At 39.0% G+C, this 20,367-nt stretch overlaps 1 protein-coding gene across 2 annotated transcripts in view; it reads left to right on the top strand.

Moving 5' to 3' along the window:
* Positions 1-20,367, top strand: part of LOC121925378 (WD repeat-containing protein 49-like) — a 63,044-nt gene that overhangs the window by 16,103 nt on the left and 26,574 nt on the right. For both annotated transcript variants that reach the window (XM_042457455.1, XM_042457456.1), the window contains 11 exons: positions 195-425; positions 1,157-1,236; positions 2,425-2,517; positions 4,516-4,561; positions 6,553-6,599; positions 8,286-8,403; positions 10,298-10,367; positions 13,033-13,276; positions 15,195-15,297; positions 15,387-15,538; positions 16,202-16,304. In XM_042457455.1, coding sequence (XP_042313389.1) covers positions 195-425; positions 1,157-1,236; positions 2,425-2,517; positions 4,516-4,561; positions 6,553-6,599; positions 8,286-8,403; positions 10,298-10,367; positions 13,033-13,276; positions 15,195-15,297; positions 15,387-15,538; positions 16,202-16,304 — 1,287 coding nt within the window. The remainder of the gene's footprint in view (positions 1-194; positions 426-1,156; positions 1,237-2,424; positions 2,518-4,515; positions 4,562-6,552; positions 6,600-8,285; positions 8,404-10,297; positions 10,368-13,032; positions 13,277-15,194; positions 15,298-15,386; positions 15,539-16,201; positions 16,305-20,367) is intronic.

Raw genomic sequence — 20,367 nt, forward strand, 5'->3', positions numbered from 1 at the left:
TGATGATGATGATGATGATGATGATGATGATGATGATGATGATGATGATGATACCAAATAAATTTTCAATAAATTATTTCCAAGTTAATTGGAAGAATAAGCCCCACTGACTATAGCAGGACTCATTTCTGAATATGCATGGAATCAGGCTTCATGAGCACTAAGATACTAACTGACTCTTTCTCCTCTACTAGCATGACTTCTGCACATACATGCAGCTGGAATACGCTAAACAGGATGGATCATCTACCCATCTGAAAGAGGTTTCCTTCTCACTTCCTGCTACAATACAAGAAATCCCACATGGAGAGCCTGTGGCACACATTTGCTCGCTACCGGATAGCACACTCATAACAGCCCGAGAAGATGGAACCATTTCCTTTTGGTCACCAGATCTCAAGTTAAAACGAAGCAAGATAGTTTTTGTGCGTCACATTTTTCTCTTGCTAGAACCTTCAGAATTCTTTATTGTTTATCTAGGTTCAAAGCAAACTGAGATTTCAAAAGTTCCCTGGAATCTCCAATAATTCATATCTATGGTTTATAAAGTCCCAACTAGGGCAGACCTACTTAGTCAATGTAGCCTACAAAAGCACTGACTAATCAAGCAGCTACCTTGATGAAATAGCTCTATTCTAGCTGGAAGGTAACAATTGGATTTAGGTTTATAGTTTCATTCTTTGGAATGGTGGTGGGTAATATGAACTCTCTCAAGCCCTTCCAGTTGCTATCATGTTTTTTCTTTTGCAATCATGGCAGTGACATTGGGTGCTACAGTTGCTATCATGGCACCCAGTTTCACTGCCATGATTGCAAAAGAAAAAACTGCAATTTTCGCTTTGTTTTAAAGCAGATTTGTATTCCCACTCATTCTCCTGGAAGTGTGATTCTGTTTTATAAGAAGGCTCATGTGTTTTCAAAGGAAACTGCAACTTTTTGACACTAAAATTCATCAATTTGGTGGCAAATTCATCTGTAGAGTGGCAGTGGGAGGATGCATCCTCCAGTAGTCTGCAGTATGTCTTCACCTGAAGTTGCTAATTTCTGCCCTAGAGTTTAGGATATATTATTGACAATACAGAGGCAAAGATGATAGCCCAACTTGTGATATTTATTATTCTAGAATAGCAACCAATGCTTAACTTTTATTTTTAAGGATAAAACTCACAGAAAATCAAAATGGCTGATGGATTTCACTGTCATGACACCCTACAATAAATTAATACTGGGAACTGGGTAAGTAATTCATAGGGGGAAAAAAAGCAAGGGAAAAAAGCTTTTCATCAGAATTTCTTTCATCCACAACTTACCTGTGAAAAGTCATGTAAAGAAACAGTTTGGAAACTTGAATGGAATTGAAGAGACAGCATCATGACAAAAACAACCAGAACCATACCCTAAAGATAGGGTCAGCTCTTGTTATTACTTGTATGGGAAACCACCAACAAATACTAGGTGCTATAGGCTATATTTCATAGAAGGAACTGGTAAAACCATCTTGCCTAAGAAAACCTTATGGAATTCATGGGGTTGCCATAAGTTGACAGGCGACTTGAAGGCTCATATACACATTACCAGAACAGTAGGCAATATCCCAAGCATGAATGCACCATACATTTATAGAAAGTATGATACTGCAAACTTTATTTTCAAGCTCTTTCACAATAATTGATCACATATTCTGCAACATTTTTCAGATGAAAACTGGGACACGTATTGCCAAGCAACATCAGAATGTGGTCAAGATGGCATAGGAACAAGTCAGAAGTTAGGAGAGGATGAAGCAGTTTGCTTTTGCCTGAGGTCTCTGTGAAGGGCAAGATTTAGCCTCTTCCTCTCCTCTTTTCCCTGCTGAATTGAGTGCAAATTATTTTTGTACTTTAAACTCAGTCTGCAACATTTTAAGCAAGCTGACTGTAAAGAGGCAAGGTGAGAGGAGAAGAGAAACTGGAATGTTTTAAAACCAGTGGAACAACAGGGGATTAATCAGGACTGTAGACTATCACACTGGGAAAATCAAGGGATTAAAAAGGCTTTTTCCCGGGAAAGTTGTGGGATTGTGGTGAAGATTTTCAGACTACATCATGATCTAAGAGGACTTATTCTGGGAAGAACAAACCATTCATGGGATTTCCCAATGAATGGTTTGTTGCTGGCACATTCCTGGGTCTTCTCAGGATAAGTCCTCTCAGACCGTGATGCATATAAAAATCTTTGCCACAATTATGTGACTTTCCCAGGAAAATGTCTTTTTAATCCCCTGATTTCCCCCCATGTGATAGTCTCCTCTGTCAAATTGGATCAGTTGGAGGATATGAACTCACCTTTGTCTCAGTTACTGCACACAGCAGTTTGGCCTATTATGAAAAATGTATGTGTACAGCCTATGATAATAGAATATATCATATTGTAATTTTGTGCCAGGGATCGTGAACTTCAGCTGTATGAAAGCTCCAATTTTGAACCCTACCTTCAGATTAGTGGTTTGGAAGCACTACCTTTGAATGTGGATTACTGGTAAGCCATTACGGTTTCATATCTTGAGGCAATTATCAGCCAATAATCATACCATACTTTTGTATATGTCACAATATGTATTATTCAGATTAGTGGTTTGGAAGCCTGTTTATGACCCGTTTTTCAGTCCACAGAAAAGTACATATTTTTAAAGTCAGAGCTTAGAAAAGCTACTTCTTAAAAAATATTGTGGTACTTTGTGAAGTCGAAGGTTTTCATGGCTGGCATCCATAGGTTGTTTGTGGGTTTTTCAGGCTATGTGTCCTGACGTTTTGCCAGCATCTGTGGCTGGCATCTTCTGGAAAGGACTTGGGTATATATATACTTGGGTATACATGCAAGTCATTCCTGCCTTTCCAGGTCACACATTATATATACCCAAGTCCTTTTCAGGCAAACATTCTCTGAAGATGCCAGCCACAGATGCTGGCAAAACGTCAGGAAGAAACTTTTCTGGAACATGGCCACATAGCTTTAAAAACCCACAAAAAACTATTGTGTTACTTCTCTGCCATCATTTTTCATATTTTACATTACTTGTCAATATTACTTGCTACTTGTTCAACTTGTTAATCTTACTCATGAGTAACATCTAGAGTAGTACGCTATTACTGCATTATTGTCAATGTTATCTTTTAAATCTTTGACACAAAAACATTGCCACAAGTAGCCAGCCCCCTCTGATTCTCACAAAAGTCATAGTCTCCAAATAATGAGCAAATATTACTTAGGGTCCTTTCAGCTACACAGTTATAGTTTGATTCCACTTTAAAAGGCATGGTTGCATGTTGTGGTATCCATTTGTACTTTGTGCAGGCACTAGAGCTCTCTGCAGAGAACCGTAAATATCTCAAATAACAGAAAATTCCAGGATTCCATTGAGTGGAATCTTCCAAGTCAAGTGGAATTAAAGTGCTATAACTGTGTAGTGAGAAAGCTGTTATTATTTTACATTTCATTTGTGTTGCAATGCTTTTTTAAAAGTAAATTGGGCCTTATCACTAAAAAAAGGTAACATTTTACATTTTACAATTAACAAAGTACAGTCGGCCCTCCCCGTTTATGGACTTGGGATCTGTGGTCTTGATTGCTCACAGATGGCAAATGAGGAGGGAACAAAATGGAGGAGCATGCAGCCATTGAAATCAATGCGACCCCAATATTGACGATTTTTCTGATTCGCGGGTGGGGTGGGTCCAGAATGGATCTCCTGCAAATTGGAAGGGACGACTGTAAAGTTACTTTAAACACATTACTTCTAAGCTCTGGTCATAATGCTTAAGTCAGTAGGGTGATCGGACATCCTCCTTTTCCAAGACATGTTCTACATTTCAACTTTCTGTCCAGGAGGAATTTCCAAATGTCCTCCATTTTGAGCATGACTAAGAAGCATTGTATATTTACATTAGTGTTTTAAACTTTTATTTGGTAATGCCCTACTTTTTCCTTGAATGTCCTACATTTTATGGTGCCTTGTCCTCCTTTGTGGTTAGGACATCTAATCGCCCTGTATGTCAATGGCTTCCCGTTGTGGGCTTACCTTGCCATCTGTCGGCTTACCTTGCAGTTGTGGCAGGTATCTGGAAATATGCCTTGAGAAATTTCCCACAGGCTACATCATGTGCTCTATGACATTCTGAGAAATTTGAAATGGTTATTTCCCAGTTCTAGCCACTTAACATTGAGGTCCCAGGCAACATCTGGTAGATCCTATTATAGAATGAGGACCTCAGTAATGACCTTATTGCTGAATATCCTGATGGTATAAATGGTCTCACTTTTCCTTCATGATTAGACCATGTGAAAAATAACATTCTTTGACAGGCTAGCCATATCAGTAGCTTGTGTAAAATGTTTGAACATTACGAGGTCTTGTTTAGATATGTGCACAGATTTTTGTTCATCAGAAAAGCTCTTATATTACTTTGGAACTAAACAGTGATTTTTAAAGGAAACTATCATTTTTCCTTTCTTTCTCTCCTTCCACCTGCAATTCAGCTATACAGGTCATGATGAATGTATGATCCTTTGTGGTGATGACCAGGTATGTAATTCAAAAATGCATAACTTCCAACATTTCATAGATGAAACCTGGGACATGGCCAAGATATCAAAAATAATAAAATAGGGAAGAACTCAGAAGCCAGGAGAGGCTTTGCTTTTGCCTGAGCCTACTGGGAAAGCAAGATTCTACCCCTCTGCTTTTCTCCCAACAGCTGAGTTAAATGAGTGAAAACTATAGTACTTTTATACTTTGAACTCAGTTTGCAGTAGTAGAAGTAAGCTGAGGACCAAGTGGGAGCAGGAGATTGAAACTGGGATATCTTAAAAGCAGCTGAAAAAGTGTGACAACAGAGGATTATTTGAACCCCATTTGAGAAGAAAGGCAGGATATAAATCCAATAAATAAATAAAATGATAAATTTATCATGGCTTCTGCCAAACTGGGACAGCTGGAACATATGAGAAACAAATCCAAAAGTCACAACACCTTCTTTTACCGCATACCATTTGACACTAACTTTATTAATTCCCTATTAAGTGATGTGAGGGCTGTGTTTTATTTCGAAAAGCATTTGGAGGGATTTTTTAAAAGCCTGCCTGCAAGTAAATTGAGTATATTCATATCATATGTGAACAGCAGATATACTACCTTCATTCTACCATGATTATTTATATCACCAAGAGGTTATTCAGATGGTGAAAATAATCCCGGTAAAATGTGGGCTGAATCTTTGTTGTTGACATGCGTTTTGAATGCATCTGATTAAGTGGGGTGGGTACCAAAAAACTAAATAATTTTACCGGGGGGGGGGGGGGTCAGAGTTTTCCTATAAGATTTGCATTGTTGGCTGTGTGAATAATTGATGTGATTAGAACTGGGATAAATTATGATAAAACTCTGCATAATCTAAATCTACAGTGCAATAATAATAATAATAATAATAATAATAATAATATGCTTCAAATAATCTGTACCTTTCAATCAAATAGGATTGGAACCACTACTTAGAGGACTGTGGTACCCCTAAGTGTCAAATCAGCCAAACATCCCAAAAGGATATAAGGAACAAGAAGATTTGCAAACCAATCAGGGGAATTGAACCATTAGGGATGCATTTGCATTCCCTTTTTGAGTTTATGGTATAAATAATCCACCAGGGCAACCAATGCTATTTTTGACCAAAAGCAGTATAATCAGTGTTACTAGCTTTATTTCATGAGAGAGTGATGGATAAAAAGACCCATCCTTTTTCCAAGTGTGGTTTGTGTTACAAAGCCAACAGGACAGCATAATCCAAGAAAAAATATTTTTACAAGTGCCAATGCAGTATTGTATGATCCAAGATAATGGCAGCTCTCCAGAACAGTAGGGGTCTTCCTCAGATGATGCTGAGTAGTTGCAAATTGATCTACTGTTTTAAGACAAGCCTGGCTGTACCCAAGGTCTCAGTGTTGTAAGCCAAGAAGTAATATGAAAAAGAGTTAGGAAGAGGAAGAGGGAAGAAATGTGCAGCACCTTTAAGACTAACTAGTTTTTATTTTTGCATGAGCTTTTATGAATATAAACTCACACTATATAAACCATAAGATAAAGAGAGAAGAGGAAAATGAAAAGCTTCTGATGGTGGCAGTACCCCTGGCATGCTACCACAGGAAAAAGAAGTGGAAGTGGAGTAGGCTATGTACACACACTCCATCAGTATCAAAGAAGAAGTCAAATATATGTATGATGGTTAGAAATTATCTTTGTACAAACAAGGCAGGGGGCAGGAGGGAAGAGAATAAAAGTATAAGTCCATAATAATTATAACAAGGTTAACAGCCTTTTTCAACATACAAAACCCTATACAAAAGGCAGAATATCAGTTCTGAACACTGGCAAGGAAACTACTACTAAAAGCCTCTCAAAAATGTGTGTTCAAAAATCAAAAATATGTTCATTTGTGTTATTTCTTGCTGTTTGTATTCATCAACTACCCCAACATCTCTTCACTGCTCTTTGATTCTCTGTCTGGCTTTTTGCTACTGCAGGGGTGTGTCACTATCTTGCTCCTGTGCTCTGTAGGTGAGATCCTAAGGTAAGTACTCACATTTTTAAAAATTAAGAGTAAATATAGCCATTTAGTTAATTGTTCCAAACTGTCTCTGGCAAGGACTTAAAGTATACTTCCACAGCTCAGGTCTACTATATACAGGTAATAACTACTAACCTGGAAGACAAGAAGTAATTGGTAGAAAAATACCACTCCTACCATGGAGGTTTAACTGCTGGATGAGATGCTGATGGACTAGACCACAGCCAGAGGATTTGTCATTGAGAAGGCTGATATTTGCAATCCAGTGGTTTATAGTGTCACACAAAGCAGTTGTTTGCAGCTCCAGCAGCTCTTGACATATGACCAACCAAACTGGGAGACACTGAAATGATTAAGATTATTTGCCAGCAAAACTGTTTTCAAAATCACATTGATCCTAAAACCAGCTATTGTTCCTGGAAATACAAAGCTAATAAAAGGCTAGACTAGTAACTGGCAGGAAAATGTTCAGTTCACCCAAAGGGAACAATGAATGATCTCTTCCTAAAAAAGAGGAAATGCTTGACTGTCTTTGGTTTGAGAGGCCAGGATTCTCACTAGCCAATTGGTTTAGTGTTGTCAAGACTGACTTTGGAAGTGAAGGGCGTTTAGTTTTAGTACAGTTGGCCCTTCTTATACACAGATTTTTATACATGGATTCAAGCATCCACGGTTTGAAAATTATCAAAAAAGTATAAATTTCAAATATCAAACCAAGATTTTCCATTTTTTTTATGAGGGACACTATTTTGCTATATCATTATATTTAATGGGACTTGAGCATCCATGGATTTTGTTATCCATAGGGGATCCTGGAACCAAACCCCAGCGTATAACAAGGTCCACTGTACATCCAAACATTCCTAGGCTGTCTTAAGGAGACATCTGAGATAGGTTTTTTTTTTCATTTGACTGGAGTATGTCAACAAGAATTGCAAAATGCACAATGTCATACTTTAGTAGCTCTGGACATCTTAGATTTCCAAAGAAAAATTAAAACTTGGGTGGTTGGGGGATGACACAAAGTGAAGACTAGTTGGTGCTCTTCATATCCACTGACTAATAACTCCCATAGTTTAAATGAAGTTTTTATGCCGTATGCTCCCTGTATTTGCATATTCTGGGGGCTTATTCTGCTCAAAAATGCATGAATTTTACATAGAAAATGTTCTCTATGTGCAGGAAATACTTATCTGCAGAAAAATACTTGGCTTTCTTACACAGAAAACATTTGGTGCAAAATTAATAAATTTTCAGAACACTTTTCAATAGGTGAATATTGGGAGACATCTGCACAAAAATCTCACTGCTCTATTATTTTTCATGGTTGGGTTTCTTGAGGCATTGGGAAGTCTTTTCTTGGCTGGGAAACAAACAGCAATTAATATTCTTTCTATCCCTTCTATCATGCTATTAGTTTGTTTTGCATGGAGCTTGTTGAGTTGCCTTGATTTTTTTCCTAAAAAATACTACTAATTACTGTCAGATTTTCCATAATGTGTGAAACAAGTACTAAGTGAAGAATCTCTTGGTTAGCAGTAGTATATAAATAAATATGATATACCAAGGTTTCAAATTAAAAAGCAAATATGCATGGTCTCACATAGCCATATTAAAAATTTGATAGTGTAGACATGATTATGTAATTATATTTCCAGAGTATGATTATCTTCTCACTACATGTTTCAGAACTTGGAAGAAGCTGCCCAAAGTGGAAAATCTTCCTAACATTAGTCTTCAGAATGCTATTCTTTCTCCAAATGTCAAGTACATCCGTTGGAAAATTCATGGGGATTGGATTACTCAGGTAAAATAAAATGTTAGCAGGCAAAGCAAGATATTGCAAGAGATATTAATACTCACACACAATATTAAATAGTATAGCTGGAACCAAAGAGGTGCCACAGCCAGAAACAACTAACATGACACTTGGTTTTCTTGCACAGCATTGCCAGATTTAGTATCTTGATATGACCTTTCCTATCTGTTCCCTCCCCAGCACTGATCTGTAGCCTTGTTGACCTAATGTAATTGGACAGGTCTTCGAGTTTAGGAAACGGCTACACTGGCTGTGGCATTCTGGAAGATGTCCAGAAAATAACTTCTCAGTACTGCTGCAGATTTTCTATGAGGCAAGCAAAGATTGTGTGGATGATAGATTTAGGGAGAAAATGACAACAGATGCCATGATTGCCTTAACTGGTGTCACATCAGAAAATTTAAGGAGCATGGAGACAGTATTTTAGTTTTTTGTGGTAGGCTTTTTGTATTCCTTTGAAAAAGCAAGGGCAGAGTTAAAGGTTAGCTGAAATTAAGATGGTAACTAAGATGTTTAGTTAAATATCGCAATGCAACATAGAAGATAACAACTTCTCCTACCTCTGTGAACTCAGTATTTACTAGACATAGCAACAAAGCATTTTATTTAACCAGAAGTAGATGCTTCCAATTTCTTCACAGTAATAGAAAGAAAAAGAGGGTGAGTATGTGAATCTGAATCTCGTTCAAGCTACTGTTAAATTATGGCATAGTTAGTAGGTGACCTAAACTAATTCTTATGTCTCATCTTAAAACTACATTTCAGTTTGTTGATCACAAAAAAGGGGGAAAGATATCATATGTTTTCCTGAGGTCTGAAAAACATGGGTATTTGGATATTCTGGTACCTTTTCTCCCTTTTTCCTTTTGACATTAATCTGACATTAATAGGATGGGAGACACCTGGCTTAAGGAGACAACATGTGAAAGGGATCTAGGAGTCCAAGTAGACCACAAGTTGAACATGAGTCAACAGTGTGATGCGGCAGCTAACAAGGCCAATGCGATTTTAGGCTGCATCAATAGAAGTATCGTATCTAGATCCAGGGAAGTAATAGTGCCACTATATTCTGCTCTGGTCAGGCCCCACCTGGAATATTGTGTCCAGTTCTGGGCGCCACAATTCAAAAAGGACATTGAGAAACTGGAGCGTGTCCAAAGGAGGGCGACTAAAATGGTGAAAGGTCTGGAAACCTTGCCCTATGAGGAACGACTCAGGGAGCTGGGGATGTTTAGCCTGGAGAAGAGAAGGTTAAGAGGTGATATGATAGCCCTATTTAAATACTTGAAGGGATGTCATATTGAGGAGGGAGCAAACTTGTTTTCTGCTGCTCCAGAAACTAGGACCCGGAGCAATGGATGCAAGCTACAGGAAAAGAGATTCCACCTCAACATTAGGAGGAATTTCCTGACAGTAAGGGCTGTTCGACAGTGGAACACACTTCCTCGGAGTGTAGTGGAGTCTCCCTCCTTGGAGGTCTTCAAACAGAGGCTGGATGGCCATCTGTCGACGATGCTTTGATCTGGATTTCCTGCATGGCAGTGGGTTGGACTGGATGGCCCTTGCGGTCTCTTCCAACTCTATGATTCTATGATTCTATGATTCTATGATTCTATGCTATTGTTCAATATAATGGGAATTTTTATGTTGTATTGTGAAGACTTATTATTACACACACACACCATGGCTACTTTTACTATTACTATTAGCAATGCAGTTAAATCAAGTAACAGCAGTGCAAGGTACTTTTAAACCTTTTTATGAACAAGACTGTCACTCCCAAGAGGCCAAGAAAGGATTAAAATAATCTCGATAGCATGAATTCCAGTCTAATGTTTTGTAGCATTTCGTAATAACTGTTATTTTTGTTCTGTCTTTTTAGCTGAATTACTATGATTCTTTTAAAGCAGTGATTTCTTCTTCAAGCCATGAACCTACAGCCTTAGTAATAGGTAATAATATGATTGCTTTGAAATTCTAGAGGTTATTCGTGTTTGTGATGTTTTCCGGCTTATATACAGTTTTCCATCTCTTTCTTTTATGTTACTGGTGTCATAACCACATTGCAAGAGACCAGCAGATCAGCTTAACATCTGTCAGAAAGAGTTTAAAGTGGGTGATAGACCCTTTTTTTGCTGTTACTTTTTCAGGCAAAGCTTCCTGCATAGGAATGGGGATAATATCATTTTATGAGGCTGTCAGAGGTAAAATAATATGATTCTGTGTCAAGGAATGAGTAATACAGTACAAGCAATCTTTTACTTGCTGGATTGTGGTTTTGTGTAAATTTTGTGCACTGCTTTATTAATGTTTCTAGGGGAAATTGAGCCTGCTTCTCAGTTGCTATATATCTACATAGTAATTTCAGAGCAAGAGATACATACAAAACTAGAATGCAAGCTCCATGGTATCCATCTCCTGTGAAAAACAAAAGTGTATATCATGCTAATCAGTTGTTCCAGCTTTTTCTCTTTGCAAACAACTTCATTGGTATTCATTAATTCATAACAACATTATTATGGTATGATGTCATAGTATTATTGTAATATTACTTTTTTAAAAGGCTTTTTAAAAAAGTAATTCTGTGGTTGTAATACTGTGGTGTGGGATACCAAAGGAAAGTAGTGGAGAAATGTATTCAGTGAAGAAAGGTGTTCATCCTCGATCTTTATCGCATGAGAAAAGGAAGCCAAAAGCAGAGCAGGAGAGTAGTGCTTTTCTCCTTGCTTCTCCATGGTGCATCACCCCAAGAAGAAATGGACTGAGTACAGGCAAGGGATTCAGAGTCAGCTGAAGCAAGCTTGAAACAATTAAAACCATCTAGAACTAGTATGGACTGATGAAACTGCCATTTTGAGTATCCTATGGCGACCTGTTGACATCCCAAAAAAATGAAAAACTTTACCTTATGTTAATGAAGTTTGGCACAGGGAGTCACATGTGCAGTGATAAAAAGTTGCTCAGCACATAGGAGGAGTTAAGATGGGAGTTGAGATTAATAGCTATTAGTAGAATGCTTTGCAATGCTTGCTTCTTTGCAACAGAAACATGGCATTCTCTACCCATTTTTTCTTGTGCCAGGCAGGCAGATCTCCTGCTGTTGGAGCGGCATCATCTATTGTAGCACTTCCCTTCTTTTCCTGATGGAGATAGTGGTAAAAACATACCTTTTGTCATGCTGGAATAATTCATTCGACAAAAGGCACACTTTTACAATCCTCTCCCTTGGGAAGAGAACAGAAGTGCTGACAGCATGAGGAGAGGCATAGAAAGCTGCTATTCTCCCTCTTCGTTTTGGCTTTCTTTTCTCATGCAATAATGCTCTTGGTCTGTCAAAAAGCGCTGGTGCCTTACCAAACTACAGATTCCAGGATTCTGTAGGATACAATCATGGCAGCTAAAGTGATGTCAAACTGCTTTAATTCTACAGTGTTTGTACACCCTGAGTGGGTCTCCCAGAGTCCTAGTCAGATCACTATACCATGCTGTTTCTCTTCTGTTCAATTAGATTTTATATTTTTTGAAGTTAGAAATTGCTCTGATTTTAATAAATGACTGTTACTGAAGACATTCGTGTGTAGTGCTGTTTCCTATATTCAGAACCAGAGTTGGTATTAATAATAGATTCCACATACCATAAATATACTCAAAAGTCCACATAATGAGGTTTTCAGGAAGCCCCACTCAGTATATTCAGTCAAATCACCAACTTAGACAGTTTCAAGAAAGCTGTCAAGACAGATTTCTTCCGGCAGGCCTTTCTGGAATAAAGTACTTGGCCACTGTCATCTCCATATGTGTTTGGCTCTGCCTACTGTTTTAGCTAATTGTTTTAAATATCTAAGTTTTAATGTTTTTAGGTATTTTAATTCTAATTGTTTAATTCCATTTTAAGGGGGCGGGGAATATTGGGTATGTACTGTTTTCGTTCTAACTTGTACGCCACTTTGATTGTCCAGGCAAAAAGAGGGATATAAAAAGTTTATTATTTATTATTATATTTGCAGATTATATGACTGTAGTTGGCAGTCCTATATGAAGCGACCTTGTTTGTTGCTGTCCATTACTAAAGCAACTCTTGTTGTCTTCAGTGTTTACTGCCAAACCCCACCATACCTCTTAATTTCCTGTATTGCCAGTTAACCTGAACAAAATATAAATTCACTTACTTTGCTGTAAACAGATTCTTGATGCCTGAAATATAAAACTACATTATCTTTGAGAAGTACATATAGATTTTCTGGTATGCGCTGAAGGAGGATGTATGGTAAATACCGAATATAATATTTCTATTTGTTTTTGTCTTACTGGAAATGTGGGGAAATGTGTAAATCCATGCATTGAAAGAATCTGTTTTGTTTCAGTTTAGAAAAATTAAGATACACTGTAACTGGCTAGAATAACATCCAAAATCCACAAAACAGTTATACCTTTATTGGACCAACCAAAATGCACAAAATACATGTTTCAAGCTTTCGAAGCTCCACTGGCTTTATCAGGCAAAGGAGTTAAAATCACTTAAAATAAAAATTACTGTAATTGATGTGTTTTTTTAAAAAAAATTGTATCATAGTGTTGCAGTACACTTGAGGCCTAAAAGTGATTTATGTCCCACAGGTTGTGTTGTTGGAGCTACCAATGTTGAGCAACAGATGAAAGAAATAAAGGAGCACCAGAAAGATCCAAAAACCAGGAGAGTGCAGGCGATGGTAGGAGCTCCCTCCCATAGGGCTGAGGGGGATCAGATTGTTTTTCGAATCCGTAAAGGAGTAAAAACATTTGCATTCAGTAAAAAGAACAACCTCATAGTAACTGGCGGGATGGATCGAATCATTCGGATGTGGAATCCATATATGCCTGGGTAAGATGTTGCAATGATTTTTGAAACTGTCTGTAGCAGTCTTGGGGTATACTCATTTGCTATAAAAACATTTATAAGGTGCATTATTTATTCAGAACACATTGCTGTGTTTTTTGCTTTAAGATGTTGAACAGATGAATCTTTTATCTGGTTAAATCAATGCTCACTTAAACTAATCCTTGTTGTTGCTGTTGTGTGCCTTAAAGTCATTTCTGACTCATGGCAACCATATCATCGTGCAGAACTTATGGCAACCATATCAATTGGCAAAGGGGGTTGTCATTGCTGACCTCTGATGTTGAGAGAGTGTGACTTCCACAAGGTCACTCAGTGGGTTTCCATGGTTGAGCAGGTATTTTAACCCTGGTCTCCTGAGGTCCTGATCTAACAAGCCACTACACCACACTGACTCTCAGATTAATCCTAGAGCACTATTATTTGTTTGGAGGCTGAAATATTCTTGTAATTATTGCAATGGTACTAATAAATTTACATATAAGGCTGTGTAGATCAGGTAAGATTATTTACCCATTTAGCCCAGCATTGTATACCCTTAACTGGCAGCAGCTTCCAAAGTCTCAGCAAGAGCTTTTAATTATCAACTCTTACCTGGTCTTTTAAAATAAAAGGTGCCAGGGATTGAATTTGGAGCTTCTGTATTGAAAATATATGCATTACCACTGAGTTCTGGTCCCTTCTGTCTTGTAATGCAGGGAGTGTTGCCATTGTATGGTGTCTCACTTTCCCCTCCCCTCCTTCCTTCTTCTCTGAATTGGAAAAAGTTACTTTTTGAGCTACAAATCCCAGAATTCCAAAAGCAGCATGGTTATTGGCCATACGATCTAGATGATTCTAGGAGAAGTTGTCCAGAATGGAACTTTACCAAGCCGCATGTATATGTGTGTTACGTTTGGCTCTAATCTTTACCTCCTTCTGTGTTTCACCCATCCTGTTCTGATGATGAGATTTATTGACATGCACCAACAGCTGAGGCTTAATTATTGCTCATATTGGGTCTGATTCAACCAAACATAGAACTCCTCCAGAATGGTGATTTATGCTGCATGGTGCCACACCATTTAATATTGCTTTTGGGGAGCTTTTTGTGATTTCTGTGTCCAAATGCTCTCATGCCTTTTATGGCAGCACATTTTGTTTCATTTACAGGCATCCTGCTTCTAACTTGGTTTGTAATGCAGAGTGCTGCCACACTGCAGAATTAATGCAGTGCATCCTATGGAATCCTGGGATTTGTCGTTTGTTATGGCACCAGAACACTCCGACAGAGCAGTCTAAAGCTCTCACAAAATCACAAATCCCAGGCTTCCATAGCATTGAACCATGGCAGTTAACGCAGTGTCAAACTGCATTAATTCTGCAGCATAGATGCAGCTATTAAATGTGGATGTGACCAACCTCATCACATGCCCTTCCCATTTTGCCTGCAAATTTCTTGCAGTCTTCACATGGTTTCTTTTCCTGTTCCTGCAGTACCTCCTTACAGGTTTTTTGTTAATTTCAGCACTATGACTATAAACTGCTATGTTGGTACTGCTATGCTTTTGTTCAGTATGAGATTACACATAACCCATCCCTCCCTCATTCTCAGTTGTCAATCTCCTTCAGTGGCTCATTTCACATAGTGATGCCAATACAGCAGTTTATAGACAGTAATGGGTTTTGAAGCCATATGGGGTTTTCCAACTTATATTTTAAAACGCAGAGATGTGGAACAAAAGAGCCATATTATACTTATTCGGCCTGGTCACCCACTACCACAGCTTTCACTCATGTTTGTGCATGCTTTTGAAAATCACAATATCAACATTGTTTTAAAGTCAGCGATGATTCATTTCTATATTTGATTTCATTCCATGTCTAAAGCTGCTCAGTGTTTTCTGTCCTGATCAAATTCCAGAAGACCAACTGGCATGCTCAGAAGCCACATGGCTCCTATTGTCTACGTCTACATATCTGAAGAGGATAAAATATTTTCCATGTCAACAGACAACACAGTTAAGGTCTGTCTGGCTTCTGCATGGGCTGACTGAGTTCTGCTTGCCGCATCTCCATTGCTTTCTATTTAGCATGTCATAATCTTTTTTTGCAGATATGGGATGTTGAAGACCAGACTTGCTTATTCACAGCTTGTTCAAAAAACAATGGAATTAAAGGAGAGATTAGTGCTTGTCACTACATTTCAGGCACAAAATCACTCTGTGTGGCTACAGATACACTGGCTGTTCTCCATCTCAGATTACGGTAAAAAAAAAAAAAATCCAAAATCGCTAGGACTCATGATCTGTATCCATGGAAAGCAGCAGACCTTAGAAATTGGAGATGAAATGCTTGGGCTTATGAAAAAGGCACAATGTACATTTTCAAATCTAAGTGTATCAAAGAATGGAGCACTTGGAACATCAGTGTGTTTTTCATATCTGTTCTGCACACTAAGATTGGTTTATAGTGCTAAGACAAAAACCTTGTATAAATATTGGGCCAGATCCAAATTTAGTCATGTTTTGAGTAGATTTCTTTTTCAAGTGACGTTTGCTGACAAATGGAGAATGTACCAATACCCTTATCAAACCCTACTGGTCTAAATGGTAGACCAAGTATTTAAAAACCCTGTTGTTTATAAACATAATATTAACCGTTAACAATGCTAAATAAGTCCTGATAGGGCTGCCCTATGAAAATACATGATACAGCTCCTCTATCTCTAATGTGTAGAAGAGTGTGACAAGCAACACCTGCTGAAACTTCCTCTTCTACACAACTATAAGAGATACAATTAGAGGAGCCCTATTCCATATTTCACCTGGTAGCCACCATCTGGAATAAGACATCAAACTATACCGCTGTTCTTAAGACTGCTAAGGGTTACTGAAGTAATACCAACTGTTTTTCTTTTCCACAAGGCAGATTACCTCTTGACCCTTGTTTGGCATTTTCTCATAAGAAACCCATTTTGTGTTGTAAGTTCAACAAAATGTTCCGGCATGTTGTGAGCTGCTCAGAGGATTCTGTAAGTGAAACAATAGCGTAAAACAGAGTGCTTCTGCTTGTTCCCATGTTTGTCTTTATAGTACTTCAACAAAACAATTTAAAAAAAATAGGGAGGAATCCACATATTAAGAAAGAGATATAATTACAAGGAACTGGGCATATTCAATGTAAAAGAGAGAGACAAACTCAGAAAATGTATAAATAATGGGGTTTTATTCCAAAGAACAGCCATGTGTTTCAGCTGAAATACATGGCCTGTTCAGTTCAATATGTTACAGTCCTTGTCTACCTGGTGGATCCAGATAGATAGAGTTTCCTCAGTCTATAATTAAACTATAAAATCTACTACCAATTGAAAGGTCTTTAACAGGGGAATTAAATTAATGGAGGACAGACTATCTTTGTGGTGTACTGCCAATAAGATGTGAGGCAACATGCCTCTGAATATCAGAAAGAGGGATTTCCAGAGGTAGATGGATGGCCACTGTGGAAACCATGTGTGTTGTATATGTGCCTTCAAGTCGCCTGTCAACTTATGGTGACCCTGTGAATTTTTCATAGCATTTTCTTAGGCAAGGAATACTCAGAGGGGTTTTTGCCAATTTATTCCTCTGAAATATACTCTATAGCACGTGGCATTCATTGGTGTTCTCCCATCCAAGTACTAATCAGGATCTGATGCCTTTAGGGTATTTAGGCCCTACATTTCACAGAGGAAAACTGGGACATGTGGCTATGCAACACTAGAGCATGGTCAAGGTGGCAAAAGTGATTAATGAGGAAGAACATAAAAGTTAGGAGAGACTACAGCTGTTTGCTTTTGCCTGAGTCTATAGGGACAGGCATGATTCTACTTGCCTTCAGTCCTTTTTCCCCTGTTTAGCACAAACTACTTCAAATTCAGTTTGCAGCAATGGAAGTAAACTGTGGACAAAGGGGGGAAATAGGAGAAGAGAGAAACTGGAACATTTTAAAAGCAGCTGGAAAAGTGAGATAGCAGATGATTAATTGGGACTGTTGGAGGATATGGGGAATGGAAGTCTGTAGTAGATAGACCTTCTGTTTGATCTAGCACACATCATACTTGAAAGGTCTCCTTGACAGCAAGGCCTTTTATATTTTTGCTTAGACTGTAGACTTTACAGTTTGTTTATCCTTGTTTCATTGTTGCTTGCAAAAAGGGAGACAGCTCACAATTTTCCCCCTTGGTGAGAAGTTTTTGTCCTTTCATGATGGGTAGAAATGCTGGGTGCTTGCATCTTATCACTCTCACACAGAAAATAAGAAGTCCAAAGGACCTTATCACACTGAGGTTATTGGAGCTGAGATCAGAGATGAGTGCGAATTGAGTGATCTGAACTGACGTTATAACGTGACTGTTTTATCACACCTGGTTGCTGTTCCGTTGCCCTTCCGAACTGAGGGGGAATCGAATCCAAGGAAGTCATGTGATGCGGATTCAGGCAAAACGGAGTGAGTGCAAATTGTATTTCCACACCTTTGCATACCATGGGGATTCAACTATTCTAATTGGGACCCTTGCACATGCTCAGTGGGGCTCTGGACGCATCCTGAACCTTTGCATTTCTGGGGTGAAGAAGGGAGCCTGGCTCCACTTTCACGGGAATGACAGCTGTTTCCCCTTCACATTCATGGGAATGACAGCTTTCCTTTTCTTCCTCCCTTCTATTTTCCCATCCCTGGCAGCCAAATTCAAAGGGTCCTCCGTGTCAGAGCCCCCCTTCCATTTCATCCACATCTATATCTATCCTCTTGTCATTCCCCTCATCTATTTCAGCAACATATATCTATATCTATCCTCTTGTCATATCATCCCCTGCATCCTCCTAGACCCCGATCTGCACCCTTCCTTCACCTTGACACCTAACCCATCATCCCCTGACTGCTCCGGTATCCCCATCTTGCCCCCTCTGCCACCTAACCCATCATCCCCTGACCCCACGACCTATCCTATCACCCCCTGACTGCCCCTGCCTCCCGATCCTGGCCCCAGTGATCTATCCCATCACCCCCTGACTGCCCCTGCTTCCCGATCCTGGCCCCAGCAACCTATCCCATCACCCCCTGACTGATGTGTGTGTGTGTGTGTGTGTATGAAATAGATGAGGAGAATGACAAGAGGATAGCTGTAGATATATATAGCTGAAATATGTGTGTGCGTGCGTGTGTGTGTGTGTGAGAGAGAGAGGGGGGGAGGGAGCGCTGTCTGACCAGGCCCCTCTGGAGAAGTTGCAGTGGGGATGGAGAGGGAAGCAGAGAGAGAACTCCAATGGAGTGATGATTGCTCCCAGCCCCAGTTGCCCTGAAGGTGGAAAGGGCCACTGGAAGCAAATGGGGCAAATTGCAGCAAGGCATCATGGGAGATTTGCAACCTGGGGGTCTTGCGATGGTGTTCAGGAGTGCAAGCAGATTGGAATTCTGCACCAGACCAATCCGCAGTGAGTTCGAACTGACCATCAATGCGAATCCCGTGAATCCACTTATTTAGCGAACTCGCCAAAATGAGGAGCCAGCTAGATTCAGTTCGGAAGCCCTGCAGAATCGCCACGGAAGGGGGCCCCATTGAAAGCAACCAGGTGTGAAAAGACATGAACATAATGAGGTGAATGCACATCATTCAATTAGAACTCACCCTAGTTCTGAGCTCTAAAACCCCAGTGTGGTGAGGTCCTTTAACAGTTGTTAGTTGCTCAGTAGTGTGTCTCAAGGCTCTTCCAGATGGGCCAAAAGTGTTGGGAGGTTGCAGGGTTTGTTGCTGTCGTTCTTCAGTTTTTAAAATGTCCAAATTACACTTTGGTTTTGCTGGACTATTTTCTGGCAATTCCCAGCATCTGCTGCAACATTTTATTCCCAACCTCAAATGGGTTTTATTTCAGAGATATACTTGAACGATACATTTATTTTTATTTTTCTATTTTCTTTTAAACCTTTTAGAACTATAGTGCATCAGTGAAGTGACACTTTTGCACTATAATGCCATTAAAAAAAAGCAACAGATGGGACAATATGTACCTTTTAAGTCATAGGATCACCTCAGCAAACCATGTTCTGATTGAAAAACAAAACTGGAAGAGTCCTAGTGCAGATCCAAGAAATTGCTATATATCGCTCCCAAAAAGAACACGTAGATGTGGAGACGATTACCACTGGCAAAACTCAAGACGCTATATTGCAATTTAAAAAAAAAATTCAGGCTGATCTAGGAGAGAGAACCTGTGTCAAGACACCTTATTTTATTGAGAATGAGAGGGCTGCCTGCTCTTACACAGCTATGAAGCATACAGATAATGATCTTCTGAAATTCCATGCAGTGGGTAGATGCCAGATGTGGGAACTATGGGACAGTCCTACTTCCATATCTTTGTCATTGTCTTCAAGTCCTTTGTGATTTATAGCAAATCGAAGGCAAAACCATCATGTGGTTTTCTTGGCAAGATTTATTCAGGAGTTTGCCATTGCCTGCCTTTGAGGCTGAGAGTGTGTGATTTGCCCAAGATCACCCACTGGATTTCCGTCTCTACCTATAGAATAAATGGATGAAAAGACTGCCTGAAAGAGGCCAAGGACAATTGATATTAGAAACCTGTCTTTGTGGTCAGAAATGGTCATGTATCCAAATTACTTCCATAGAGATGGCTTGTATGACTAACAACTGAAAAGCATTATGCAGCTGTTTCATCTTGTTGGATTTAGTAGATTTGGGGGCATTAAGGAAAAATATTTAAAAATGGAAGCTAGCATTGGACCTCCCATTAAATCTGGAGACTAGAATAGAGAGATGGCAGAATAAAAGCTTCATCTGGAAGTTTGTGATGAAGCAAGTTGCTGAAACTGAGTAGTTCTGGTGCTGGCCATTGTGTCATGATAAAAGCATTCTTAGGATCTCTGTTCTGCCTTCAGCTTTGTAGAGGAGTGTTGGTCTATATATATAATACATAATGGTTTGAATTTTTAGATCCCCTTCTTGTACCTGTATTCTGCAATGAAAATATGCCACTTTCCAGAAATCACATTTCACAAACGAAAGTTATTTTCTTTTTTGCATCACAATACATATTCAT

The sequence above is a fragment of the Sceloporus undulatus genome, chromosome 3 (genome assembly GCF_019175285.1).
Source record: "Sceloporus undulatus isolate JIND9_A2432 ecotype Alabama chromosome 3, SceUnd_v1.1, whole genome shotgun sequence".
Lineage (NCBI taxonomy): Eukaryota > Metazoa > Chordata > Lepidosauria > Squamata > Phrynosomatidae > Sceloporus > Sceloporus undulatus.